Genomic DNA, 26,496 nt, shown 5'->3' with positions numbered 1-26,496 from the left:
CCACCTCCAGCACCTGTGGGCAAATGCTGGGTGTCGCGCTTTATCCAGAGCCAGCCAGAGCTTCAGACGAAGTGGACTAGGAAGTTTAGTAGCTAGCGCGCTCTTTCTAAGGATCCTATCGCAATTGCAGCCTAGTTTAAGCTAGTAGAAGAGACGCGCTAGACGTACGGCGTTCTTGACTAGGATATCTATAACTTTGACGAGACTAGATTCGCGATAGGCGTCGCTGTAACGTCAAAAGTTGTGACTAGCTCTGATAGAGTTAGCTGAGTAGCTATTGTACAGCTAGGTAACCGCGAGTGGGTTACAGCGATCGAGTGCGTTAACGCGTCTGGCTAGTCTCTGCCACCGTTAGTTATCTTATCTGGCAAGTTCTACTAGAATAGCTGGTATAATAGGCTCCTACTAGACTAGGCTATCGGCGTCTTAGACAATGGTTGGACGACTAACTAGCTTAGATTAGAGTGGGTGAAGCACTTTAATCAGCATACGGCAGCTCGTATAGCTGGAGTCTATCGGCTTCTTATCCTAGACGGCCATAGTAGCTATGCTGCGCTAGAGTTCGACCAGTACTGCGCTGATAATAAGATTATTACTCTCTATATGCCGCCTTACACGTCGCATCTTCTCCAGCCGCTTAATATAAGCTACTTCTCGCTGCTTAAGCGCGCGTACGGACGTGAGATTAAAGAGCTTACCCGCTAAGGCGTCTACCACGTTAATAAGACAGACTTCCTTACAGCCTATACGCGGATCCGGCCGATAGTATTTATACAGAAGAATATCTAGGTAGGCTTCTACGCGATAGGACTTATCCCTCCTTATTCTAATCGCGTCCTATCGTCACTTACAGTTGTCCACACGCCGTCTCCACTATAGACAACTATAGATAATAACGCTATAACGCAGCTAGAAACACCCTATATAGTAGCTCAGCTTCAGCAGCAGGCAAAGCTTCTTTAAGAACGGCTCTATCGGCAATCATAAAGCCCAATAAGCCAGCTTCTACGCTAAGTTATTAAAGGTTGCTAAATAGTAATGCAGTTAGTAATAATACTTATAGAGGAGAATAAGAAGCTACGTATAGAAGTCTAGCGTTAATAACGAAAGTAGACTTAGCAGCGTTAATATATTGCTTCTAGTAGAGTGCTCTAAGTTCAACAGGCTCAGCAGATAGCTGCAGAAGCAGAAAGGGTGGTGATGGAGGCTAGCNAGAGCCAGGCTGGTGAGCGACGTCAGCGCGCGCCGCCGACGTGTACGAAGTGCCACGTTCAAGGACATACTCGGATCTCATGTAAATCTATCTAAAGAATAATATCTCTTAATTTTATTTTACTGCGTTATTGTAGAGCAGTTGCACAGAACGGTGGGCCAAGTTAGGTGGGGTGGCCGGATGACTGATTTGGCCGGATGACTGATTTGGCCGGATGACTGATCCTTGACGTTAATCCAGAAGCTTACATATCTAGCATGCAGGCCAAGTAGCGCCGAGAGACGGCGCTCAAGTGTGAAAAACCCGCCAAACTCCAGAAAACCAAGTTCTCAATTTGTGTGGTTACAGTTGTGCACTACTCACTTTCTCTTGTTCTCATGTATTGTTACATCGATGCTCCGATGCTCCGATTCTCCGATACCCCACCCCCTATAGTACGATGATCGCAAATGGGTCTTAGTAACCAATCAGACATTCTTTTGCTTTATATCCACTACATGGCTCGTACGAACATCGTCCATCATCTGCAGTTTAAGAACTCCCCTTCTTGCGCTGTTGCTTAGCTATTGCAAACATCTCTTGGACAACCACTGCGACACAGAGAAGATTCCAAACGTATAACTTGAATCCTGATTCTTCAACATGGGGAATTTACAACATTCTTACCATGTCTCTACCTTTCTGGAAGCCAAAAATCTATTGCTGCTTTTTGGTTTTATGCTTGGAGCAGTAAGGGAACCTATCACTGTTGCATCTTGACAACTTGTTGACTAGAACGCAGGCTATCTTACAATTCATCCTTACCCGCTTCTATAATTTATATCTCCACCCTTTACGCAAATGTAGGTCCAGTCTACTCGTCCGAACGAGGCCGTCCACTAAGTTGCCCCACTAGTTCCCGGTCCAAGTCTCGCAGCAGCCACTGGATTGGTATTCTCCTACAAGGTTCTACGTGGCGAAGAGGTTGCATGGGAAGCAGAAATGCACAGGAAATACGGCGAGGTTGTGCGGCTTGGACCTAATCGACTAAGTTACGTGACACCTGAAGCTTGGAAAGATATCGCTGGCCCTGGAGCGGGCAAGCGCCTCGAGAATACGAAAGACCCAGGAACATTTGGACCAGACTTCGTCGGTACATTGTCTTTAGGCTCCCAGCCCGACACAATGGTTCACAGGATGCATCGAAGGGTCTTTGCACCGGCATTTAGCGACAAGGCTTTGAAGCTACAAGAGCCATTGATCCAAGGTTACCTCAACTCACTCGTAAGGATCATCAAGAACAACGCAACAACTACCCCAGCTGTTGGATTCGACATCGCCAAACTACTCAACTGTATGACCTTTGATATTATGGCAGATCTAGCTTTTGGAGAGCCTCTTGGCCTCCTCGATCAATCAGAGTTATCGCCTTGGGTCCAAGCCGTCCTTGGAAACGTCCGAAAAATTTCAATCGCCCGTCTGGCGCGCGAGTATAAGGGTTTGAAATTTCTGACGAAAATGCTCACCACCAAAGAAGTCATGGATGGCGCACGTCTCCACTACAACCACTCCTACGAGCGGGTAGAGAAGCGGCTGAATCGCGGCATCGACATTGGGAAACCCGACATCTGGAAGCTTGCCATGGAGAAGACAGATCAAGTACCAGACATGTCAAAGATACAGATGACGGCCCACGCACAAGCATTCATGATGGCCGGAACGGAAACTACCGCCACGTTACTCAGTGGCTTGACATTCCTCCTGCTAAAGCATCCACATTACATGCAGAGACTACAGACCGAGGTGCGTGCGCTAGGCAGGGAAGACTTGAACCTTGAAAACCTAGCCCGTCTACCTTTCCTCAACGCATGTCTCCAAGAAGCCCTTAGAATCTACCCGCCTGCCCCAATTGCCCTTTTCCGCATCACACCAAAGGGCGGCAACATGATCTGTGGAGAATGGATACCAGGAGGCGTAAGTCACATCCTACGATAATAGTGCGAACTACATGACGGCTTCGCTAATCTATCACTACAGACTAAAGTCGCTATCCCCCACTACGCTGCCTACCACCACCCTTCCAACTTCAAAGATCCAGATTCCTTTATTCCCGAGCGCTGGTTCCCTGGAACTGGTTACGACAGCGATCGCAAAAATGTACACAATCCATTTTCTGTTGGGCCGCGCAACTGTATTGGTCAAAAGTGAGTTCATCCAATCATCCAAAAAGATTTTAAACTAGTTAAAGAGAGACACACAAACTAACGCTTTGGGGTGTTGGTAGCCTGGCTAATCATGAGATGCGCGTTATTCTCGCATCGCTTACTTGGCACTTTGATTTCGAGTTGTGTCCCGAAAGTTCGAATTGGCTTGATCAGAAGGTGCATTTGTTGTGGGCGAAGGATCCTCTTCTTGTCAAGGCGAGATATATCAGATAGATCAGTTTATCAGATGGAATTCGTACAAGTGTGCTTGAAATGCAGTCCTGTTCTCGTTTGGTGATTTGATTCAGTACTACTCGGTTTCGGTGGCGTTATATGCAGCTATGCGGTGGTAAATGGTAGAGGTAAAGGTAGAGTAGGGTTGGGTTTACGAATGATCCTACCCTACCCCTACCCAACCTCTACCCACGGCCCGTGCTACCCTACCCTTACCTCTACCCAACTCTTGGCAACCCTCCCCTACCCTTATCCTTGGCCCGTGTGACCATTACCATATCCCTACCATACCTCGTGGTAGGGGTTCCCATTTCGCCAGCGTAAGGAAGTATACAATTTAACTCATTACGATATGTGTCTAGCGAGTCCGTGAGTTGCGTTTTATCCTCTTTCACTTTCACTTGTGAATTACCTGCCTTCGTTCACTGTATATAGCGACGTCATAGTTTAGTCTACGGCGTTTGCACCACAGTCACACGACGAGACTAACCACCGTTTGCTCTCACTGCTTCACAAGCCCACGCAAATAACCACTCAAATTTTGCAGCGCAAACTGCGACTGCGCTCCTTACTTTGGACTCACCCGCGAGTGTTATCAGAATACTGGCTCTGACCGCACAAATCGAGAAGCCTTCCTTTCTACACGACGACCAAGATGGAGTAAGTACAACCCACGAACGTATATTCGGTCTCTAACAAACATAGAGCATTCGACCCAATCATCACGCTGAAAGTCAAAAACACCGCTGGTGGTACTGATAACATTCATGTTCACCAAAGTGTCCTTTGCCAGAGCTCAAGTTTCTTTCAAAACGCCATGAAAAAGGAGTGGGCTGGCTCGAAAGATAAACCCCATGTCATCAATCTTCCTGAGGATTGCACGGAAACGGTCAAAATATACATTGAATGGCTTTACTCGAATGAAATTCCAGCCAAGCTATACATGACGCACAAAGCAAACAAAAGTAATGGTGAACAGGAGGCCAGAGAAGCGGAGAAAAACTTCATTGTGCTTGCGAAAGCATACATCTTCGGAGAAAAGATCATCGATTCAGTTTTCACGGAAGAGGTCTCGGAGAAGATGCAAGAGATCCTAGCTACCAGTATGGGCTGGCCTACAGCAGAGTGTGTCAAGATGATTTACGAATGGACCCCTTCGAATTCTCCACTTCGGCGTTTGATTACTTCAAACCTTGAAGATACGTTGTGGGAAGACGAACTGAATAGCGGTATTCTTGATTTTCTTGATACGTATCCTCAACAAGCTCTGGTAGATGCATTGAAAGCCATAGTTGGAACGCGCCCGCCCCCCTGAGATCGTGAGATTCACTACGACTAGAAACCAGGACGCTACAACAGCCACGGGAACGGTACTTGATAACATGCAACGGGCGAAGCCTTAGACAAAGCAAGCATACGACTTGCTATCATGTATTCTAGATTACTCAGGTCTACTGACAGACTCCACTCTTCAGGTCTGGCCTGCAGATTATCACAGACCAAACTTGATCAAATGAACATGAATTGCACCCTACAAGATACACTCTGCCTCTTAACCGTGATCACGACCATCTCACCCAGACAATGAATCTGTGCTGACGACCTAGGCACAATTCTCGACCACAAGAAAGTCCAGCACCCCAGACATTCCCTCTCGAACGAGCCTCTACTACTATGCTTTACCCAGCGAGAAGTATGTACAATTACTCTAAAGTCCTTAAACATGCCGGTTTAGAATATCATGCTACCACCTCCGTTATCATACTTCACCCTGGACACACTGTAAAAGATGACAAGCTATCTCCCATCACTACTTCCAAGACATCACAAACACGCAACACAACCTACCCCAATCACAACAAAAGCTTTCGTTGATGTAAAAAAAAAATTGGGTATCCCACAGCACAAACCAAAACTACTAAAACCCCACCCCCCACACCCTCCTCACTCCGAATCACTATCAACTACAAACCCTGCCCTCGTATTCCGCTTCGCCGGCCGTCTAGTCGGCGCAGCAACATCATCATCATCATCATCATCCGAATCCGCATTTGTCATCGTAACATCCACACTCTTCTCAACCGTTGACTCCTTCCTCGGCGTAATATCTCCATCACTCGCCGTCGTTGCCCCAGGATTTTGCGAGGAGAGCGGAGTATCCTCCTCCTCTTCCTCGTCATCTAGAACGTTTCCAGCAGCTTCGGATGTGGCTCTACTACTTGCACGATCCTCATCTTCCTTATCATCGTCGCTATCATCAAACAGCGCCTTCCGTTTTGGCGGACTCTTGCGCCTCTTACTTTTCTCAGTCTGATCATCTGCTTTCCGCTTCTTTGAAGCAACAGGCTCGACGGTACCAAGGACGAGTGATTTCTTGAATACCTGCATGTTTTCCTGGCGGATGGCTTCTTCGCGGGCGAAGAAGGCGGCGTCTTTTTCTGCATCCCAGTCTTCGTCATCCGAATCGTGGACGAACATTGTGCTGAGGGCTTTTGCTTGCTTTTCGATTTCTTTTTTGCGGCGGGCTTTGGCGCGGCGGTCTTTCTCTTCGTCGTCGAGTTCGACGGGTGTGTGTTGGCGGCGGCGCCGCTTGAGTTTCTTGCGGGGGGCGTCGCCTTCACGTGTTGTGGGACCGCCTTGGGCGTATTCGCCGTGGTCTTCAGGGTCATCATCTATGCCATTGTCTGAATCATCGTCGAAGTCAACACGGCGTGCTGAGCGGCGTGTGGCAGCGGTCGCGCTGCGGAGTAGATCTTCTGGTGTTTTACCATCCTCGTATGTTGGCGGGTCGAATTCAAACTTGCGGATGAGATCGATAGACTCTTGTAGTTGTGCTGATGTGAGGTTTGATGGTACGACCCACACAGCATCTGGGTCGTGATGTTCACCCAGTCGCTCAAAGCCAACCAACTTCATGAATAGTCGTAGCTTGTTGTCTTTGAACATGGCAACACGACGTTCTTCGGTGTCATGTTTAATCACTGGACACAATCAGTCAGCCAATGTAGCAAGATGATCTTCCAGATATTGCTTACCAATGGATGGAGGCTTTGCTGTCTCAGCCTCTGCATCTTCAGCTGGTGTTTCGTCCTCAGGGCGCTCCATCTCTGCCGTCAATAACTTCTGTGCTTCTGCAGCCTCTTCCCACGCCTTCCGCTCCTCAGCCGCCGATGTGAGAACATCTCGGACCCATCGAAGGGCGTCTGATTTAGACTGATTGACAAGCACGCCAACAGCAACACCAATTTGCTCGGGTGGTTCGAGACCAGGCTTAACTTCCAGCTCTGCCGGCGCTCGTGGTGCTTTTGTTGGTACCTCACGCTCGTACCCATGTTCGAGGAAGAAGAGAGTTGCTGGAATCTTGCTGAACAACATCTCGACTACAAGCTCTGGCCTCTCCTGCACTTTCTTCACTACTTGCCTGAAGAAGTGCTTGACAAACTCGTCCCATTCCCTGTAAACTGACGACTCGGGATCGAGACCTCCAGGACCCTTCATCATCTTGTTAAATAGATGGAGAATGTCGACTCTGCATAGGAGAACCCCCAGCTCCATTTTAAATGCCACGCGGTGGAAAAAGCGATGTGCGCGCTTCAACTGCTCAGTATCCAGATCATTAAAGTACCTGGTAAAGGCCACAAAGGTATTGATACTGCTCTGGTTCACAAATTTTGCCGAAAAGCGGTGAAAATCGAACTTGCGCTCTGAAACAGTCTTCTGAGCTTGTTGAATGTCTTCGGTTTCGGAAACATGGCCTTCCTCTTCTGCCTGTTCGCCCTGCTTTTCTGCCTTCTTCTTTTTAATTTTCCGTGTCCTTCGTTTTGATCGAATTTGCATGTCCACGTTCTGCTTGGAGTAGCGCTCCAGCATCCGTAAAAAGACATGAGATAGCTCAGTGACGGCGTCTAGGTAGCCGAAACCTTGATCTTTGTATGATCTCAAGATGGCGACTATCCGGTCATGTGTTGCTTCTTCATAAAAGATGCGGTTCTGGATGTTCTCAGCAATCTCCTGGTCATCTTCTAATGCCGACTCGGACATTTCGTGAACAGTGAGCAGGATCTGTGTGAAGCACTTGAGTCCAGCATTCAGATCTCGCCATGCCTTCTCGTCCTGGCTCCTCTGCATAAAGCGGTTGAGTAAGATAAATGTCTCCTGGTTCATGACCTCGGCAACCAGACCGTAGCTTTCGTCCTCTGCAGACAAAACCTCTGGACTCTTGGGATCAGCGGCTCTTTCCTTCATTGTCCGTCGGCGAGCGCATTCTGCTCGTAGAAACCATGAAACAAGGTAAAAGAACTGCCTGGGATGTCGTGTCTCGACTCTTTCGGTTTCACGCTCAATAGCCTTGCGAAGGTGTAAGAACAGGGGGTTGAATGACGAGTCGAGGAACTCTTCCACAAAGGCTTTGATGTGTTTCCGGGCTGAAGAGGTCAGGGGTACTGGCAAATCAAACTCCTCCCTCTCTTCAGCGCTATCTTGCTTGCGTCCGGGTCGCCTGGGCTTGTTCCACTTTTTGGTTTCATCCATCTTTTGCATACTGGCCTGCGCCTTGCCCAGCACGTCCTGTCCGGAGATTGTGGTGACTTTCTCGTCGTCTCGTTTTATCCAGATCATTGTGCCAAATCGATTGTGCCTAGTTGGTGCGTTGCGTGCATAGCCTGCAAGCATGGCCTTTTCCTTTTGGATCAGGCTCTTGAGTTCGTCGTTGTTCTTTGAATTCAGCTTCTTATCCTCCATGAACAACTTCTCAGCGTCGATTCCCTTGAGAAGAAAGAACAGGATCTCGAGGATTATGACGTCCTGACTGACAAAGTCCTCTCCAATGCTTGACGCGATACTCAGTATGGCCTGGAATATATCCTGCTCATGAAATGTGTCAATGGTGGCAGAACGAGACACCTCGGCTTCGTCAATGTCCATGGGTGCGCTGTTCGGGGGTGAAAGCATGGCGATATTACGTATAAAGTATAGGGCGATGCGAATGATGCCTTCGTCTCGGGGTGTTCGTTCTCGGAGGGGCACTGCCATGGACGGAAGAGCGATTTTGACGGCAGTCTGGAGGGTCCTGTCTCGGTCAAATTGTAGAATTGCGCGCTTGTAGCCCATCTGGGCAAGCTGGATGTAGGGACCATGGCGATGATGGTTGACGGTGGCTTCGGTGGGGTCGATTTCAAAGGGCCATGTTAGAGGGACGAGGAGTTCGACTGGGACAGTCAGTAGGGAGCCGAAGAACTAGATATGGCTGCGTACGTGTGGCCACTGCGATCTTGTGTTTCCATCCACTTTCTACCACTGTCGGCGATATCTTTGCCAGGATTTCTAACAAGTCTCCCTTGACGAGGTTTGCCTCTGCCATGCACCGCGCAACGTCACGCCGGTTGTGGGCTCCGTCCGCAAACTTGAGCCATTTTCGGAGGTCCTTGAGACATAGTAGAGCATCGTGCCCGAGCGAGTATGTACCATCGTCGCCGATACCGCCAAGCTGGACGACTATTTAGCGGCGAATGGTATCAGTGAGTAAGAAGACGTACGGCAGAAATCAGACTGTACACATGGGCGCGCACTTCGGGGTTGACAGGGTCCGACACCCACTCGTCGAGGGTAGCCTGGGCCATTGTCGTCGTGGTTGTGTCAAGATACCGTATGGCCGTATACTCATTCACCCATGCATTCGTTCTCGGTGTTAGTCCAAAAGACGCGTCGACGCGTAAATTGGTTCAAACAACGCAAACTCGCCAAGGATAGGGCTGAGCGTCCCGCACTCGCACCCGCCAGTCAACGTCATGCCTCGGCTAGCCGTGCAGCGGTTCCCATCGGCTGGCCCCATCACATGCTATGCATCAGAACAATTTGCTGTTTACACCTAGTACTTGCACTTCAATTCCATTGTAATTGGTATACACAATAGCAATGTTTTCCGTAGCCTCAAGACAAGCCGCCCGGTGCGCAGCTAGACAGCAATGCCGTGCTTTTAGCTCCACCCCCTCTGTTGGAGCCGCCGCTGAGGTGAAGAAGCTGGGTGTAATTGGAGCTGGCCAGATGGTATGCATCAATTGATCTCTCATATAGCATATTCACCATTCTGACATACCCAGGGTCTTGGAATTGCCCTCGTAGCAGCACAAAAGGCCTCAGTTCCCGTGCGACTAATCGACAACTCGCAAGCCTCCATCGACAAGGGCCTCAAGTTCGCCGACAAGCTCCTCGAAAAAGACGTAGGCAAAGGCCGAATTTCAAAAGAAGATGCCGTCGCCGTACGCGAGCGCCTCACATCCAGCACGCAGCTCTCCGACCTCTCGGACGTCGACTTCGTCATCGAAGCCGTCCCCGAAATCCCCGACCTCAAGCACAAAATCTTCTCCCAACTGGCCCAAATCTGCCCCTCTCACGCCATCCTCGCAACAAACACGTCCTCCATCTCCATCACCAAAATCGCAGCAAGCACCACCACCGACTCCACCGACCTCTCCGCCTCCTCGCGTGTCATAAGCACCCACTTCATGAACCCTGTGCCCATCCAAAAAGGCGTAGAGATAATAACCGGCCTCCAAACCTCGCAATCAACCCTCGAAACCGCCCTCGCCTTTTGCGAGAAAATGGGGAAAATCCCTTCGAAGTCCGCAGATTCACCCGGATTTTTGGCAAACCGCATCCTCATGCCATACATTAACGAAGCAGTCATCTGCCTCGAGACAGGCGTCGGCGCCAAGGAAGACATAGACAGCATCATGAAGAACGGCACAAACGTGCCCATGGGCCCCTTGCAACTCGCCGATTTCATCGGTATCGACACCTGTCTGGCCATCATGCAAGTCCTGTACCACGACACTGGCGACTCAAAGTACCGCCCCGCAGTCTTGCTCAAGAAAATGGTAGATGCAGGCTGGCTAGGTAAGAAGTCCGGAAAAGGCTTCTACGACTATTAGAAATTATATACATGAGTGAATTGAAAGCAAAATTCAAAGACAGAGAGCCGCCCACTCTTCTTCTCCTAATACAGATCGCACATATAATACATCTTCCTCGTGCTCGGTGCGGACTGCCCATTTCCCCTTGCCCCATAGCTTCTCCCGAAACCATTTCAACTCCTTGCTTTCCTGGTCGTTTCTCCAATCTTGCCATGTTCGTTCTAGTTCTTCGTCTATTTCTTCTTCGTCGACTTCGTCGATGAGGGGAGCGGTGATATTTTGGCTCCCTTGTATGGCTCTGCTTCCCTTGCCGTCCAATGGTGTAATGCCCAGACTAACGTATTCTCTGAACTCTGCTCGCCGAATTGAGTTTGTGACTTTTGGCATGGAAAGGAGGTGGGCGGTGTTGAGGGGCGTTTTGGGGTGGTGGGGGATTGCGGAGAGATTTCCTTCAGCTTCTTCTTGTTCGATGGATGTGGTTTGTGAAGGCGATTTTTGTGGTGATGTGCGTGTTTGATAGCCTTTTGTGTTGCGCTTGACTTTAGGCGGGATTCGCTTGGTCTTTGCGACTTTCTTGGTTTCGCATGGTGCCATTTTGTATGTGTGTGTGGTGGATGGTTTGGAAGTGGTGTTGTGTGAGCTTGAGAGTGGTGATGTAGCAGTGTGTGAAAGTGGTGTGGAATATGGACTGGATGCGTTAGGGATGCAGCTGTCTTTATACGCTGTTGACAATATTCCCTCGTATTTCCATATTTCACAGTGTCGTTTATTACAGATGTCTTGTGCGGACTTCGAACCAAAGTTGAGCTCTTCAACCTTTCGTCGTCCACCAATCCTATGATGCGCAATCGTCAAACACTTCCACTTTTTCAATTAAATCTCGCGCCCACTCATTAATATCCAGAAACAAACTCTTCTTCATAGGCTACTGATAATATTTGATATGATCGAGTCTGGTTCACTGAACACGTTGTGTAAATCGACTCGTGTTTATCATGTATGCTAAAAGTGACCACCACATCTACTCTTCTTCGCTCTCGTCTCCCTCCATGACCTTCTCGCAGCCACATGGCCATAAGTGCGCAACCGCATACCCCGGGTACTTTTCAACAAATTCACCCCACCAAATCTGCCACCTCTCCCATGTCTCCTTGATCTCACGCTCGGCCGACATGGCCTCCCCTCCAATTACAGAATGTGGCTTACGATGATGCCACATTCCATTGAACACTATGAACTCATTCCATCTACGATTATCGTGCGGATTAATTTGATGGCCGCGACCTGTGGTACGGTCAGGGTCGTATACGAAGTCGCCATGGCGGCCGTGTTTTCCTTGTTTTAGAAATGGAGCGTGAAGCATTGGCGGAATGCTTATGTTTCGGGGTACTGTTTATATGTTTAGCCTACAGTGAATCTAGAATATCAAATGTGGAAATATTGAATGACGGATGTAATGACTGTAATGCATCACGTGTTAAGAGTCAGTTGAGGGACTCACCTATTGTGTCAAAGAACTGGGTCGCGCCAGTACGAGGATTAGTTGTGGCGGTAATAACTCTATCGTTCTTCTTGTCGTGAACGACCGTGGTGGATAGATCGAGGTTGGAAGCATCCATCACAGTATCGATCATGAACTGCATCTGCCGCACTCCGCGATCTCTGGCGACCTTGTGCGTGTTGATTTTCTCGCTCATTTGAGGCAATGGTGATACTGGCTGAGGACTTGGGTTGCCCTGTTGAATGGCATCGGCTTGATGTTCATCAGCTCTAGCTACTGGTTCTTCCGGAGTATTCAGCTTCTGAAGCTTCCGTGGCGGTTGGCTGCTTGGCTCATCTTCATGGATTCGTCTTTTCCGACTATCGGGCTGCTCACGTGTATCCTTTCGTACAGTTGTATGTGGCATGTTTTCCTTAGCGTAAGGAACAGAGGGAGTTGCTGTTCCATTGCTCAGTGTCGGAGCTGCAGGGGTACGTGAAGGAGCGAACGTTTTCTTTGCCTGGATTGTGCCATGTGCGGTATTCATATCTGTCACTACAATGATGTCTCAGTATGCGCAGTACAACTGTTGACTCTAGGACTTACTTGGTAATGTTGATTTGGGGTGGCGCCCAAGAGCAAGAGTTTCCTTTTCTTCGATCCAGTTTGCTACCTCGACCTTTGAGAGTTCAAGCATGCAGAATTCTATTCGTTTCTGAGTGCCTGCATACTGCTCTACGATATCGAGTAGTTCTTCCAAGTCATTCTGCCGGAGAGACTGTGCCAACCGAGCGTGTTGTTTCTTCTTATCTCCTAGGCCATCTTGGTCATTCAATGGTATCTTTAGCCCATCTGCCTCGTAAAATCGGCTTCTCGGATTTTTGTTTGTAGTAGCAGTAATAGGCGTCCTTGTTTCCTTCTTCGCTACAGGTACGGTGGTGGTCTTGTTCGGTCTGATTGGAGTAGACGCATCGCCTCCTGTTACCTTGCTCGCTGCGGGCACATTGCTGATCTTGTTCGGCCTAACTGGAGTGGATGTACTGCTTCCAGCTACCTTGCGCGCTGCAGGTGTATTGCTAGTCTTATTCGTTTTGACTGGAGTAGATGCATTGCCTCCTGTTGCCTTGCTCGCTGCAGGTACGGTGGTGGTGTTATTCTTTTTGGCTAAGCTGGATGCACTGCCTACTGGTGCTCTGCTTGCTCCAGATACATTGCTGATCTGGTTCTGTCTGACTAGAATAGATGTACTGCTGCCCCCTGTTGCCTTGCGCGATGCAGGCACATTGCTGGTCTTGTTCGATCTGGCAGAAGTAGAGGCGCTGCCTCCAGTTACCTTGTTCTTACGCTTTCCCTTGGCCTGCAAGGCTGCGGCCATCGCTCGGGCGACTTCATCGTCGTCAATAATGTTAGTTTGTCGGTTCATGATGCAGGTCAATGATGATAGAAATGGTCTGAGTAATTGTGATGGTTATGGGATGGGAATGTAGAAATACACAAGGTTCAGTAGGTCACAATGAGGGTAGGTTATAATGATAAGTGAACGTGAAAGGGGAGCCTCCGCATGTCTTGGACCCTGTAACAATGCAGTGAATGCTGCGCAAGTCAACCACAGGACAAAACAGCGCATATAATAAGACATTCTAATCAACGCAGCCTGAGAGCCAACCAGTTTGTACCTCTGAACTTTTAATGCCTCAGAGTTTCTGGCAATGAAATCTACATATTTCTGACGTGCAATCTAATACGCTGTCCATATCATGACTCCGACACGATTTGAGGTCATCCATGGTACGTGGAGGCTGCGGACCAGACTGCTCGAAACGTGCAATATAACTTGCCAAATATAGCGAATAACGTGGAAGTTTCCAATTCACCTCAATAATCTGTGAAGCCTAAATACTGGTAATGTACTATTGTGTCTGGGGCAACAGTGACAGATGTCTTGGCGAAAATAACAAATTCAGTTGCACAAAGCCAATGGAAACAACGAATAGAATGCGATGTATGACCAAGATAAGAACCCAATGTCGTTTCCAGTATCGATCCTTGGTGCAGTGCATCGCATGTGTGGTCTGGCAGTCTCGCGTGAAAGGGTCGAAGTCGGAAAAGAGTTGCGGCGGTGCCACGTGAGACAGGCGCCGACCCGACCGCCGACCGACGCAAAGGAGCCGAGGCATTCCTGCCTCGAGCCCTTAGATCGTCGTTTCGCGACTCCTCAGCTTCATCACCACCCGCCATCTTGCGCCTGTTACGTGTGTTGCGTAACTTGTAGCCAAAATGGTGCGCGAGGATCTCATCACATCGGCCGTCTCGTGTAAGTAAATATGATGGCGATTGCAACCCTGCACGCGACGATGCTAACAACAACACCCAGTCCTCCAGGACCCGTCGGTTGCCAGCGCGCCCCTGGAGAAGCGCATAGCATTCCTGCAGTCCAAGAACCTCACCCAGGAGGAGATCGACGTCTCCCTCGCCCGCGCCGCTGAAGATGCCGGCCAACCTCCGCCTCCTCCACAAACATCCGCAGTAGCCACCAATGCGTCATACAGGCCACCGCCGGCAGCCCCATATGCAAGCTATCCGCCCCAAGGATACTGGCAACCACCACCGCCACCGCCAGAGTAAGTTATAAGATTAGCAGTTCTAGCGCACCAGCTGACGGAAACAGACCGCCGAAACGCGACTGGCGCGACTACTTCATCATGGCGACGGTCATGGGTGGCGTAGGATACGGACTCTACTTTACCGCAAAGCGATACGTCCTACCCCTGATACAGCCGCCTACGCAGCCCCAGCTAGAGCAAGACAAGGCCTCTGTCGACGAATCATTCAAGCGTGCCTTTGACCTTCTCGAGCAACTCAATACCGACACTACCGCACTCAAGGCATCCGAAGAGGCCCGGACGGCAAGACTTGATGACGCCCTGGGTGAGGTGGAAAGCGTATTGTCAACCCTCAAAGAATCATCCAAGCGACAAGGAGACGACAACCGACGAATTGAAGATGACGTCCGCGGCCTGAGGGATCTGATCCCCAAGGCATTGGAGTCTCACAAGGAAGCCACCGACAACAGACTGAAGGAGCTGTCTACTGAGTTGAAGAGTCTGAAGACATTGATTGGAAACAGAATGGGTTCAGCTGCTCCTCGTCCTCAGAACGCCTCGGGTTACTACGGAGCCGGTCAGCAACCAAGTGCTCCCCAGACTCCCAACGTGAATGGCACATCCTCTGTTTCAACACCCACACCCCAGGCACCATCTACGCCTGCGCCAGCTGAGCAGGCAAACGGCACTTCTGGTGCTGACAGCCAAGCCAACGGCCTTGCAACCCCCTCGGCCTCATACAGCAGCAGGATGCCCACTGGACGCGCTGCCATTCCAGCATGGCAAATGGCTGCCGCGAAGAAGACTGAGGAGGCCAAGAAAGACACGAGCGAAAGCGGAACAGCAGTCGAGGCGAGTGCAAGCTCGTAGAATGCGCACAGAAGTTTGATTTGACAGCGGGTTTGCATCTTGGCGTTGTACCTTGTACTACTATTAGTATTCACTGAGAAGCGATGGACATATCCTTATGTTGAAATGTAACTTTTTCTAATGCACAAGTAATACTCAAATGTGTGTTTTGGACATGTAGAATATGCTCGTCACCCATAGTGACCAGAAGTGGCGTTCTCATGTCGTGACGTCGCGATAGCGCGTTTCGCGCCAGTGCCCATGTCAACGTCACTCCCCAGCCATCGCCAAAACAAACGTTCCGGCCCGTCGTCATCGGATTCTCGCAGAATCCACTTTCTTGATGCATGATCGATTTCGCCAATTTCGCATCCACACAAAGAGCCCCATGCGGCCCCTGACGCTAATCTGGTGTTGACGTCGACCGTCGCGTGTTTTGGGACTGATGCTGATCAATGGCATGCACGAATGGTCCCTTGGCTGGTAGAGCGGATCTAAGTCTCGGGAACTAGCAGAATAATGTGCCTTTTGCGATGGTATGACGCAGGGATGAATAGCGGTCCCATTCTCGCTGGCATCTATTCAATGTGACAATATTTCCGTGTCGACCATTAAGATGCGGTTTTGTGCAGGTATATGATCTACAGATAAAGAGACACTCTACGTCTTCGCTATATCCATTTATTCTCAAAGTAACGATACCAAAGAATGACACAGCACTAATCATGTCCAGGCCATCACACATGCGGACTGCTCCCGCATCTAGTGTCAGATCCCTCGTATCAGATCGACACATCATTACCCACTTGCACCACACACCACCTTCGAGGAGGCTGGTACCTTTGTTGAATTGACCTTTCTCAAGCCCATGCTGTCATAGCCTCGATCACAACATGGGATTCTGATCGCCCATCCTAGCAGTCTGCGATCCTAGATCCTATGTCACATCAGAGGCTTGAACACACTTCACGAGCTTCATGACGTATAGCCATTGCGATTAAAGTCTACATAAAGACGTGCTGCCACTACTCCTTGACTCCATCACAACATCACAATATTTCATCTTACCACAATACACAAACACCAACAAACTTTAACCAACCCAACAATCCTCCCACCACTATCATCATGAGCTCCACCGAAGTCCCCACTGGCAACGCAATGGAGAACTCCTACCAATCCCGCATCGGCCAATCCGAAATCCCCGTCCTCAAAGACGAAGCCCCCATTGAATCCACCGAGTATGACAACGGCGGTGATTCTGACCAGCAGCTCGGTGAGTTCTCTGCCTACACTTCTAAAAGGATGTTTGCTAATAGAGTACAGAGCGCGACGAAAAGGAAGCCATCGACCGCGACAACATTATCAGCGAGCGCACTCGTGGTGCGGCAAAGCAGCCTGGTGCATATGCCGAGCCGGGCGATGAGGAAGGGCTTGGGGATGCGGCGGATGGTATCGATGGGACTTCTTCTGTAAGGTAGGTGATTGAAGTTTCTATGAATATATGGGATTTATGAGGAGGGAACAGTTTGAAGTTTATATCATGTATTATTAGCAGTAGGTTCGAAGTTAATTGAGGGGTTTCATGTGATTGTGGTTGACATGGTGGTTGCATGATTCCCAGTTTCTATTCGTGATCATCAGTGCGGCATCTAGCTGACTTCCCGGTTGCTTCGCGATTCCAACCCGTGACCTCAATATCTGTTGCCCGATACAGTATTGGAAACATTGAAAAAATATTTTAGGTCATGTGCATCCCACAAGCCTCCAAAAGACATTCCAGTGGAATGCCCTTCGGCGGTAGGCGACAAAATATTCTCCTATACTACACCCGGGTATCATCTACTTCTGCAACATAGCTAAACTGAAATTCTTATATATCAGAAATTGCGAGCATATTATACTGCCATCTGCTCCTAGTAACGGCTCGCAGCTGTCTCTAATAGACCACTTCAGCAAATCAGTGCATGCTAGATGCTCGGCCATCAAGAGAAGCTAGCAGCTTCTCCAAACAGCAGCGCACAGAGCACACGTGCTAGAAACTCCGCGCAGAGTTTTTCCATGACTCCATCTTTTCACTGCATGATCGTCTGCCTACTCCATGATCTCTTCTGCGGCTTGTTTGCACTTCGTTGGGAGTGAAAAGTCTCAACCAGCCCTCAGTTGTTCTCCAAGACAACAGAAAAATGACACATCAGAGGCAGCAGCACCAAATATTTCGTCATTGATCAAGTTTTTCTTAAGTGAATAAACGATACTCAGCTACGTGATTGGGTCTCCTCGCAGGCAGCCAGGTACCGACAAGTGAGCCGGAGGATATGCGAAACTACGTGAGCCGACACATGGGCTATAGTAAACAAACTAAAAATTCATAGGGCTAGGAAATTGGAGTGAATGGCGGTTGCTGGAGGGTATATATATGGGTGCAGGTGCCGTGGTTTTTGAACTCACAGGATCAACTAATAAATTGCTTCTTTCAACTCCATATATAATTATCTTATATTGATATCTCAATATCGAAGACGAAGATTTTTATGTCACTGCCTACCAAGACTTGGTCGCCAACTGGTATAAACGAATGAGCTTCACAGTCAACGAAGCCTATATTCCATGGTTCCTTGGTTGCGCTCCAATCCAACGCGGTATAAACCCAACCCAGTACATCAGGAACATCAAAGTCTATGCCATACTTTGGGAAGACATACATCCTGTGATATCACGCGTCCAGGCCCTTCGAATTCAGATTCCGGCTCGTATGAAGGCGGAGAATGCGAAGATCACCCTTGAAATAAAAGATAAAGGATGGACTGCCAGATGGGTGGCACCACATCTATAGCCATCATCTCTTCCGCACAAAAACAAGGATGAGGGGGGCAATACAGAGCAGCTCCTGCAAAACGGCAAGTTCCGCCGCATTCTAGGGCTCGCATTTATCTGCGTATTAATGTTCTTCGCCACGGAGATTCATGATGTATTGGACAAATCCACGTTGACTGAGTACTACGAGGGAAACTTCCGATTCTGGGGACATTACTTGTTCATCCGAAGACGACCGGGATGGAGAGATCGATGAGATGGACGAGGACACGATGGACGAGTCAGACGAGATGGAGTACTCGTATGACGAAAACACCCGCGCTCCTGAAATGGAGCAGAAAAAGCAGCTCAAATTGGTCGAGAATCCTGTTCTGCGGGATTATCGCGATCTTTGTATCAAGAACACCCCTTCAAGACAACCACTCATTTATTGTCAAGCTCTGTGCTGATATTCGAGAGGGTATGAAGGCCCATGAGTGTGGACCGCAAGCCGACAGGATCTTCACCTTTAGTAACACTGAGCTAAAGGACGTGCCGGCCAAACAACTCGCGCCACGCATCATCTGTTCGTCTGCACGTCTCTGTGCGATGTTTACCAATATCGCTGATCAGCTGGAGCGCAGAGACGAAAAGTCTGTCGTATTCGCTAACAACCCGTGGGAAGTGCAGCTTTACACCGTACTGCTGTGAATATTCGGTATCCGCGCTCGAGGAATTCTAGCCACCATACCCGTGGCAGACAAGTTGGAAACAATCCAACGTTTCCAGGCGCCATTGTCGCGCTGGGTTGAGGTCGGCTTCTACGGCTTAAAGATCCCGACGATGTGGAGATTTTGGTACTCTCGTACTACTACATGAACTCGGGCCTCAACCTACATCAGCTCTGTCACGATCTCCACGCTTACAATGCGTACTCCAGAATTCAGCAAAGCACCAGAACCCTAGAAGACCAAGGCGGTTACTTTTGTTGTTAAGCAAGGCGAGGTCGAACTTTGTATGGTCGAAAGGTTACGAAATATATGTAAAGAAAAGCAAGCAAGCAAAGAGCGACGTAAGCTGATACTAGCGGCCACGACAAGCGGAAACGACATGTCGATCCAGATTCCGACAGCGAAGGACCACACTCTGCCCTCAAAACGTCAACGAACTAATCATCGTAACATATCGAGCAACGCATACATGGACGAGGACGAGGAGGTTGCAAGCCACTCTGATACGTCATGCTTTCCAAGGCAGCGCAAGATTATCTCGAAAACAGTCACTGCTACTTTCTCGCAAACCAAGGGATAGACACAAAAAAAGAATATGTAGATTACCCAAGCCTGACTTAACCCCCCCTATAAGCCAGCGCTGAATATATGAGAGATTGAAATTAGTGGGGGTAATGGCGGAGGGGGTTAGAATGAGAAACAGCACTATAGAGTACTTGATAGAAGCACACTCGATGAATGCGAATGAGACATGTTTGAAGTCAATGTGTACGATACCTCATTTGCTTATTACCTAACAAAACATATTGTGTACATGTGCCCTGAACTAAATTACACCTGGGGGTATCTCTCTCTTTTTGGATGATGAAGAAGAATACACATCTTGGTGAGATACACACGAACGCCCCCTAGCCTACTGAGACTACATCGAAAGAAATCAACATCTCCTAAGAACTCAGACTTACTCGGAAGCCTTCTTACGGCCCCTACGTCTTGGTTAGTACTTTGCATACCAGCAACGGACAATTCAATCACACATACCTCTTCTGCGGCACTTTCTTAGGCTTGGGCGCCTCCTCAACCTCACTGCCATCTTCGGCTTCCGCCTTCTTAGCAGCAGGCTTCCTGCCACGAGCCTTCTTAGGTGGTGGGGCTTCATCTTCTGTTTCCTTGTCCTCCTCTTCAACTACTTCCTTCTTGGGTGCCGCCTTCTTACCCCTGGCCTTCTTAGGTGCTGGTGCCTCTTCTTCGCTCTCATTCGCCGGCTCTGCGGCCTTCTTGCTCTTACCGTTAGCACGAGCTTTCTTCGCAGGCGGGGCACTCTCTTCCTCTTCAGCATCGTCTGCTGCTTGCTTCTTGGAGGGACGACCGCGCTTCTTGGAGGCTGGTGCAGGCTTGTCTTCTTCATCTTCGTCCTTGACTTTGGTGGACTTCTTCTTTTTAGGCTTCTCTTCCTCAGACGCATCGCCCTCATCACCCTTCTTGGGCTTCTTTGCTCTGGATTTCTTGACACCCAGACGGTTGAGCTCGGGGTCCTGGGATTGTGAGCAGAGATATGAGAATGCGTCGATGAAGTACTTACGCGTGTGCAGTCTTCATCTGGAATATGATTGTGCTCGAGTGCGAACTTGACCTTTTCTTGGAACTCTTCTGGCAGTTCATCGTAGCCATCGACCATGTCTGTATCGCCTCCACATGTCTCATTCAGATTCTCAATCTGCTTAGGGGTGACGCATCCCCTACGCTAGTTAGTAGTCGTCTTTGAATAGAATCAACAGAACACACTCACCAATGGCGGTACTGCCAGCTGACATGCTCATGAATGGTAACTTGGACGGCAAAGCGAAACTCGCCCTTTGTGATCTTTTTGCCTTCGTCTTTGCATGCCTTGACTTGGCAGCCAGCGCGGTTGTTGGGAGACACCTCTAATAACTGATCAGTTTTGCCCGGCTCAATGTCAATTGGTGATTTGGAATGCGGCTCATATTTCATTGAACGTAAATGCACTGGAAATCATATAGTGACTTACCGACACGGTAGACACCCATGGTCGCGATGGGTTGCTGTGTCGCGTGAAAAAGAGAGAGGATTCCTGGAGAATACGCGTAGAGCAAGATGGGTCTATTTGCAGCAATTGTAGGATTTAGGCAATCAGTAGGGCGTTTCTTTTTGGCAAATCTCTTTGTGAGTCGTCGCGACTTGTTTGCGCTGTCGACGCGTGAGGTCACTAGCGGCAGGCAGACGTGGGAGGCGCAGCAGGGGACCCCTGTCGGGCGGTGCTAGTGCGTCTCGGAACTGGAGAGTGCAGTTCGTCATTATCCTAGTCGGAAAAAGTCAAGACGATGCCGCCGTCACGAGCATTCACCTCCACCACCCATTCGCTACCCCTCAATGAGCACTGCGCATACATGCTTTCGCAGCGCCCTCACACAGGCATTCCGGACCAACACTCGCGGGATTGCTGCTTCCTGTTCTGTGGCCGCATTTCTCGTTCCGACGCTCGCCAAACCCTCCAAGCGCACCTTTGCAAGTGGAAAACACCGTTCCAACCACGCACAGCCATCCCTGTCTCTCCCGGATACACATGTCCATGATGAAGCCGCTTCGACACGTCCAAGGAAGCCAAGAGAAGTCATCACATCGCAGATACCCTGCCCGCAGCCAGAAGCTCGTGGTGACATCAAAGCATGGCTTGCTGTCCTTGAGCCCTTCCTCCCAGCCCACTTGCGACGAGAACCTTCAGACAGCCCCGACATATCGGTGAGCTCATTTGACCTTGCCTATGTTCTCAATTCGGCCCAAGCCGCCTCTGTGGATATTATCAGCCACATAGGGCTGGTTGAGGGTCGGTGGCAGACTGTGGTTTGGATGGTCAAGAAGCTTGCAGAGGATAGACAACACTCGGCCGATACTGCTCCTCAGATTCAACAGTACTCAGATGTTATGTGGCAGGGATGCGAGTACCAGAGTATGAAGGACCTGACCGAGAGGCCTCTGGTACTTCAGCGAAGCCCACCATCACAGAGGTCGAAGTTCCCTTTGGATGCAGCAACTTCTGCTCCGGAGTCGATCAGATATCGGAACGTCACGATAAAGCGAGGGTTGGGGCAGCTATGGAGGAGCCTGGGGAATATGATCTTGACAGCCACGGAGCAAGGCAGTGCTGGGCAGGAGACCATTATGCCTCATGTCTTGCAGGTGATTGCATATTTGCATCATATAGGTCTTATCCCCGACTCGGTCTACACATATCGCCCCCATGAAGACAAGCATGCGCTGCAGCAACCTCCGACTATCCATATGCTATCATCCCAGATCCTTACGGCGCTGTCAGATGCGACGTGGAAGGCGCATGAGTCTTCAGTCAAGACAGCAAAGGATCGGGCCAATGCTCAATACTTTCTTGGGCACGAAATACCGGGATCTCGTTACAAGGCCTATGTTACAGAAGTGACGCCAGAGCTATGGCTGGAGCTTGTGCTTTGGTCCTGTCTACATGGTGGGTGGGTATTGGACGGAGTCTCCATCTTGGAGCAAGTGGCAACTAAGAAAGGAGAGCAAGGGTGGGCACTCATCAGCTGGCGGGAGATTATGGAACAAGAAGAAAAAAAGAAGCCAATGCCTAAAAGGAGTTGGAGTCTGTTTCCAATGTATGAGGATGCATCAGCAAGCCCCGAGGACCGAGCACGAACACGCAAGACTATAAGCGGCGAGGTGGTCACAGCATTTGTAGACGGACTTGTAAACCAGTTGCGACTTGGAGTGGGCACCCGCGGCGCTAATCCTGAGCAGGTGGTTTCGTCCATCAAAACGCTGAAGACGCTTCTTGACGCCGACAACCTGAGTCTCGGAGCTATGGCTTGGGACTCGATCATGGCGCGGCTAATTGAGTCTGGTGGCTTTGTACCTGAGAAGCGACCTGAGGTTTTATTACGCATCTTTGAGCTTGCACCAGGATTCGGAGCTGAAGTCGGCACTGCAAATGCAGCTACTCAACGGAGTACTGAGATCCCCTACTTCTTTGAGCCAACGACATTACCATTGAGCCTGTTGCACCGCACTATGCGAGCATTCATCAAAAACGGAGACATCAATGGTGCCATGGAAACCTTGTCGCTCCTCCAACGACACGCAGACGACAACAAGCAGAGATCTGTGCAAGAGTTTTTCACGTTTTTGAGAAACAGTCCGCAGTTACGAAAGGATGAGCCGTTTACGAGCAGGCTACCCCCTGTCAGCTTCCCAGCCTTTGACACCAAGCTTCCCGTGCCACTTCTAGCGCAGCTGCTAGACTTGGCGACAGAATTGAAGATGTTTGACTTTGGGCGATGGCTACTCTTCTCCGGAGACCTGGACGGTCCGCTGATTAGCCCTTCGCTGTATGGCCATCGCAACATATCAGCATCGATTGTGCGGTTTGGGACGTTGGCTGGGGAAAACGATTTGGTTCTCAAAGTGATTCAAAGGGCTGGGATATGGAATGAAAAGCATCAACAGCAGCGAATGCCGGCAGAGATTCTAACGGCTCTGCTCTGTTGCCAGATGAGGCTGGGGAGATGGGAGGCAGTGCGGAGCATGCAACAATACGTGGAGCAAAGTGCCACGTTTAGACCTCGGCCCATTATCATCTCAACCTTTGCAGCGGAGCTTCTCCGGACGTCGAGTGGTTCTGAAGAGAGCAGACGCGAAGCCCAAGAAAGCTTTACGGGGCTGCTGTTTGGATGGGAACGCATTATCTTGCAGAACATGCGGGATGAGCTCAACTGCATACTCTCCGTCATGTCTACGGTAGATGGTTACTGGAAAGAGTACTGCTCGCAGTTCTTGGCATTCTCGGCGCGGCACGACATCAAGCTTTCGACGGCCGACTTCAACCGGGTGGTATGCGGTGTGCTTGAGGGCTACGGCAGTGTCAAGGGCAGGGAAGTTGTGGAAACGTGGTGCTACAAGCCACCCAAGCGGTTTGAGCCATACAGAGCGCCGGGAGGACTGCCCAACATGGCTCGGTACCGGGTGACTAGAGGCGGAGAGTATGAGGATCGTCCCGAGGACATTGAGATTGTGCAGCAGTCTGGGGCAAGGATGATACTGCAGGGACGGGTGCATGCCAACCACGAGACGATATGGGCGATTGTCCGAAAAGTGCAGGAGGAAGTAGCAGCCAAGGAGGAAAGTGGCGAGGGATTGACAGAGGCCACGCGGACTGAAGCGCGGGATACACTGAGGTGGGCGGTACGGCTGCTTTACTATCTAGGGTTCGACTATGAGGACATTGCACGCGATCTCGGTAGCCTCGTTGGGCTTGCAGAGCTCGAGACACGTGGGGGAAGTGAAGAAGCAGAAGGCGGCGAGTGCGAGCAGGGCGAGTGGTGAAAAGGCCAGATTTTCGGCCAGGTGCATGTCGTGTAGGAAAGGCAGATATGATGTGCATGGAATTGCGTAATACAGCCTCTAGACGACGGTGGGTACCTTTTACTGTAGTGCATGCTGTGTATACATACGTGGTTGGTGACTGGGGCAAGGCGAGGCGCGCGTGATGGAGAAATTGGCAAACCCTGAGCGTGTTCGTGGGTTTGGGGCTCCACTAGGGGGCCCCACTTTTTCCCAAGCAGCCGTTGACGTTTTTTGCCTTGGCCAGACCACGGCCGGCCATGAGAGCGAGTGCGTTGGTTGCAGCAGCCAAAAAAAAGCGAATATGGCCTCATGAAAAGCAAAAAGTCGTGGTAGTTGAGACGTCGGTTGACGTGACTACAGCAGGCCAAGAGGGATAAGACGGCGAATGGGAGGCAATGGGACCTGTGTCAGTAGAGGGCCGAGAGCCAAGCAAGGGCTTATTAGATGGACGGGCTTATGACACGTCGAGGGTAATTGCCAGGCGGCCCCCAGGTCAAGAAAGAGAGAAAGAGAGGGCGAGCCGGGGGGAGGTCTGGCTGCTGATCCAACCAAGAGGCTGTGGAGACGGGAGATGCACCAATGTTCTGCATGCTGCCATCCTTCCTCCCCCACTAATACCAAGCCATGGCCCAGTCCCAGTCTGGAGGGGGGCGGGTAAAAAAAAAGTTGGCTTGACGTCTGCGGGAGGTTATACTTGCAGCAACAGCAGCAGCAGTGAGGTGAGGTGAGGCATGATTGCGGGCGGATGAGGCCGCGGCGGGAAGTAAATTTGAGGTGCAAATAAAATTGGTGGGATTGGCGTGAGTGGCGCATAAGCGAGTGTGCGTGTGTGCTTGGAGGGAAGCGATAGGCAGCAGCAGCATCAGCATCAGCACGAGCAAGCAAGCAACGGCCCGCCGAGTGCGAGGGCTGTGAGTCTCAAGGCTGAGGCGCCGGGGCTACGTCTCCAAGGCCCTCACCGCTTCTTTCCCACACACGCACACACACATACGGGGCAGTGCCTATGCCTATCGATAGACGATGCATCTGGAGGGGCTGCAATGCCCGACGACGTCAAGGACCACCATGGGGGGGTGTTTGGAGGGGCAGTGAGCCGAGCGCTCGACGATGCCATGACGACGACGGCGGGGCCCTGATGAGCGATCTATTGCTGCTCTCTTCTGCTCTAAAGGCGGGCTTGCATCGACGGCGGCGCCAGAGGGCAGTACTAGCAGCAGCAGCAGCAGCAGCAGCAAGATGAGTATGTAAGTACATGGACACATGGCTCGCAGGTGAATATGTACGTCGATACATCCCTAGCCAGTCTGCTGTTGGCCGCAGCATGTGCTGACCAGGGCGCTCCGGACAGGCTTGAGCCAATGGGATCCAGCCGTTAGCAACGATTAGCCCCGTGTTGCCTCATCGCCATGTCCTCGTCCGCATTAGGGCCAGTGGGGCAGTTCGGCCAGACGACCAAAATTTCCAGCGAGGGGCACGCGACAGACGCTGCGGGATGCGCCCCGGCCATGGCCTCTGCACACTGCTCACCACCAATTGCGCGCCAAAAAAACAAAAACACCAACGAGCCATTGATCGTGGCATCCGTGGCGGGTGCATTTTACCCGTGTGGTGTGGTGGTTGCTCGACATGGAGTCATCGCTGCAGCCAGGCAGGACTAGGTAGCCCGCCCGGACCATGCGATATGCCGCTAGGGCCAAACTAAAAATTAAACATATCCTTTGCCCTCGCCCGCATCTTTTCTCTCCGCACCAGCCCCAAGACGTCAAAGTCGCTCAGATTCTTACCAGGACCACTCCAGACCCCCCCCCATCCCTACTCCTCCTTTCGTCGAGACAATGCCGCAGGCACGCGCTGAGCTCTAAACTCCTGGTGCAGCCCCACCCACGGGCTGCATCAGCCCGACAGCTCACGGAATTCCCAATCTCCTCGACGATACCAATACCAGACTGCGTGCAGTACCCTCTGCCCCAATCCGTCCCACTCAATTGGCAATCGTCCCGCCTGCGCTAGCAAAAAATTCCACCATTGTCTTTTGCAGCCCTGCTCCACAGCTGCTGCAAGATCGACGAAGCTCAAAGGGCCCCAGCATAGTTCCCACGCCC

General features: G+C 50.4%; 12 protein-coding genes across 12 annotated transcripts; 8 read left to right on the top strand and 4 right to left on the bottom strand.

Moving 5' to 3' along the window:
* Positions 1 to 1,855: 1,855 nt before the first annotated feature.
* COCCADRAFT_91700 (uncharacterized protein) lies at positions 1,856 to 3,630 on the top strand (the record flags this gene model as incomplete). Its single annotated transcript, XM_007712393.1, has 5 exons — positions 1,856 to 1,942; positions 1,995 to 2,055; positions 2,109 to 3,166; positions 3,230 to 3,396; positions 3,477 to 3,630. 5 exons carry the CDS (start codon positions 1,856 to 1,858, stop codon positions 3,628 to 3,630), a joined length of 1,527 nt encoding a protein of 508 aa, XP_007710583.1.
* Positions 3,631 to 4,342: 712 nt separating this feature from the next.
* Positions 4,343 to 4,945, top strand: COCCADRAFT_91597 (uncharacterized protein; the record flags this gene model as incomplete). The annotated part of the gene is made up of 1 exon (XM_007712392.1): positions 4,343 to 4,945. A coding segment is annotated over one exon (603 nt), but the record flags the coding sequence as incomplete, so codon positions are not given.
* Positions 4,946 to 5,574: 629 nt separating this feature from the next.
* COCCADRAFT_3613 (uncharacterized protein) lies at positions 5,575 to 9,248 on the bottom strand (the record flags this gene model as incomplete). Its single annotated transcript, XM_007712365.1, has 4 exons — positions 5,575 to 6,611; positions 6,666 to 8,837; positions 8,884 to 9,115; positions 9,165 to 9,248. The coding sequence occupies 4 exons, from the start codon at positions 9,246 to 9,248 to the stop codon at positions 5,575 to 5,577; spliced, it is 3,525 nt and encodes a 1,174-aa protein (XP_007710555.1).
* Positions 9,249 to 9,543: 295 nt separating this feature from the next.
* On the top strand, positions 9,544 to 10,559 carry COCCADRAFT_35320 (uncharacterized protein; the record flags this gene model as incomplete). The annotated part of the gene is made up of 2 exons (XM_007712391.1): positions 9,544 to 9,675; positions 9,729 to 10,559. The coding sequence occupies 2 exons, from the start codon at positions 9,544 to 9,546 to the stop codon at positions 10,557 to 10,559; spliced, it is 963 nt and encodes a 320-aa protein (XP_007710581.1).
* A 216-nt stretch (positions 10,560 to 10,775) lies between these two features.
* COCCADRAFT_76409 (uncharacterized protein) lies at positions 10,776 to 11,135 on the bottom strand (the record flags this gene model as incomplete). The annotated part of the gene is made up of 1 exon (XM_007712390.1): positions 10,776 to 11,135. A coding segment is annotated over one exon (360 nt), but the record flags the coding sequence as incomplete, so codon positions are not given.
* A 427-nt stretch (positions 11,136 to 11,562) lies between these two features.
* Positions 11,563 to 13,444, bottom strand: COCCADRAFT_35318 (uncharacterized protein; the record flags this gene model as incomplete). The annotated part of the gene is made up of 4 exons (XM_007712389.1): positions 11,563 to 11,930; positions 12,043 to 12,570; positions 12,628 to 13,047; positions 13,345 to 13,444. The coding sequence occupies 4 exons, from the start codon at positions 13,442 to 13,444 to the stop codon at positions 11,563 to 11,565; spliced, it is 1,416 nt and encodes a 471-aa protein (XP_007710579.1).
* Positions 13,445 to 14,298: 854 nt separating this feature from the next.
* On the top strand, positions 14,299 to 15,494 carry COCCADRAFT_91768 (uncharacterized protein; the record flags this gene model as incomplete). Its single annotated transcript, XM_007712388.1, has 3 exons — positions 14,299 to 14,335; positions 14,396 to 14,642; positions 14,690 to 15,494. 3 exons carry the CDS (start codon positions 14,299 to 14,301, stop codon positions 15,492 to 15,494), a joined length of 1,089 nt encoding a protein of 362 aa, XP_007710578.1.
* A 1,107-nt stretch (positions 15,495 to 16,601) lies between these two features.
* Positions 16,602 to 16,954, top strand: COCCADRAFT_91695 (uncharacterized protein; the record flags this gene model as incomplete). Its single annotated transcript, XM_007712387.1, has 2 exons — positions 16,602 to 16,749; positions 16,800 to 16,954. The coding sequence occupies 2 exons, from the start codon at positions 16,602 to 16,604 to the stop codon at positions 16,952 to 16,954; spliced, it is 303 nt and encodes a 100-aa protein (XP_007710577.1).
* A 2,127-nt stretch (positions 16,955 to 19,081) lies between these two features.
* COCCADRAFT_91736 (uncharacterized protein) lies at positions 19,082 to 19,264 on the top strand (the record flags this gene model as incomplete). The annotated part of the gene is made up of 1 exon (XM_007712386.1): positions 19,082 to 19,264. A coding segment is annotated over one exon (183 nt), but the record flags the coding sequence as incomplete, so codon positions are not given.
* A 697-nt stretch (positions 19,265 to 19,961) lies between these two features.
* On the bottom strand, positions 19,962 to 21,048 carry COCCADRAFT_35315 (uncharacterized protein; the record flags this gene model as incomplete). The annotated part of the gene is made up of 5 exons (XM_007712385.1): positions 19,962 to 19,986; positions 20,042 to 20,535; positions 20,583 to 20,739; positions 20,790 to 20,925; positions 21,030 to 21,048. 5 exons carry the CDS (start codon positions 21,046 to 21,048, stop codon positions 19,962 to 19,964), a joined length of 831 nt encoding a protein of 276 aa, XP_007710575.1.
* Positions 21,049 to 21,391: 343 nt separating this feature from the next.
* On the top strand, positions 21,392 to 24,373 carry COCCADRAFT_3606 (uncharacterized protein; the record flags this gene model as incomplete). The annotated part of the gene is made up of 1 exon (XM_007712364.1): positions 21,392 to 24,373. The coding sequence occupies one exon, from the start codon at positions 21,392 to 21,394 to the stop codon at positions 24,371 to 24,373; it is 2,982 nt and encodes a 993-aa protein (XP_007710554.1).
* Positions 24,374 to 25,899: 1,526 nt separating this feature from the next.
* On the top strand, positions 25,900 to 26,052 carry COCCADRAFT_91756 (uncharacterized protein; the record flags this gene model as incomplete). Its single annotated transcript, XM_007712384.1, has 1 exon — positions 25,900 to 26,052. One exon carries the CDS (start codon positions 25,900 to 25,902, stop codon positions 26,050 to 26,052), a length of 153 nt encoding a protein of 50 aa, XP_007710574.1.
* Between the last annotated feature and the right edge of the window lie 444 nt (positions 26,053 to 26,496).

This window comes from Bipolaris zeicola (assembly GCF_000523435.1).
Source record: "Bipolaris zeicola 26-R-13 unplaced genomic scaffold scaffold_43, whole genome shotgun sequence".
NCBI lineage: Eukaryota > Fungi > Ascomycota > Dothideomycetes > Pleosporales > Pleosporaceae > Bipolaris > Bipolaris zeicola.
Note: the sequence above shows the minus strand (reverse complement) of the source record. Positions and strands in the feature narration are given on the sequence as shown.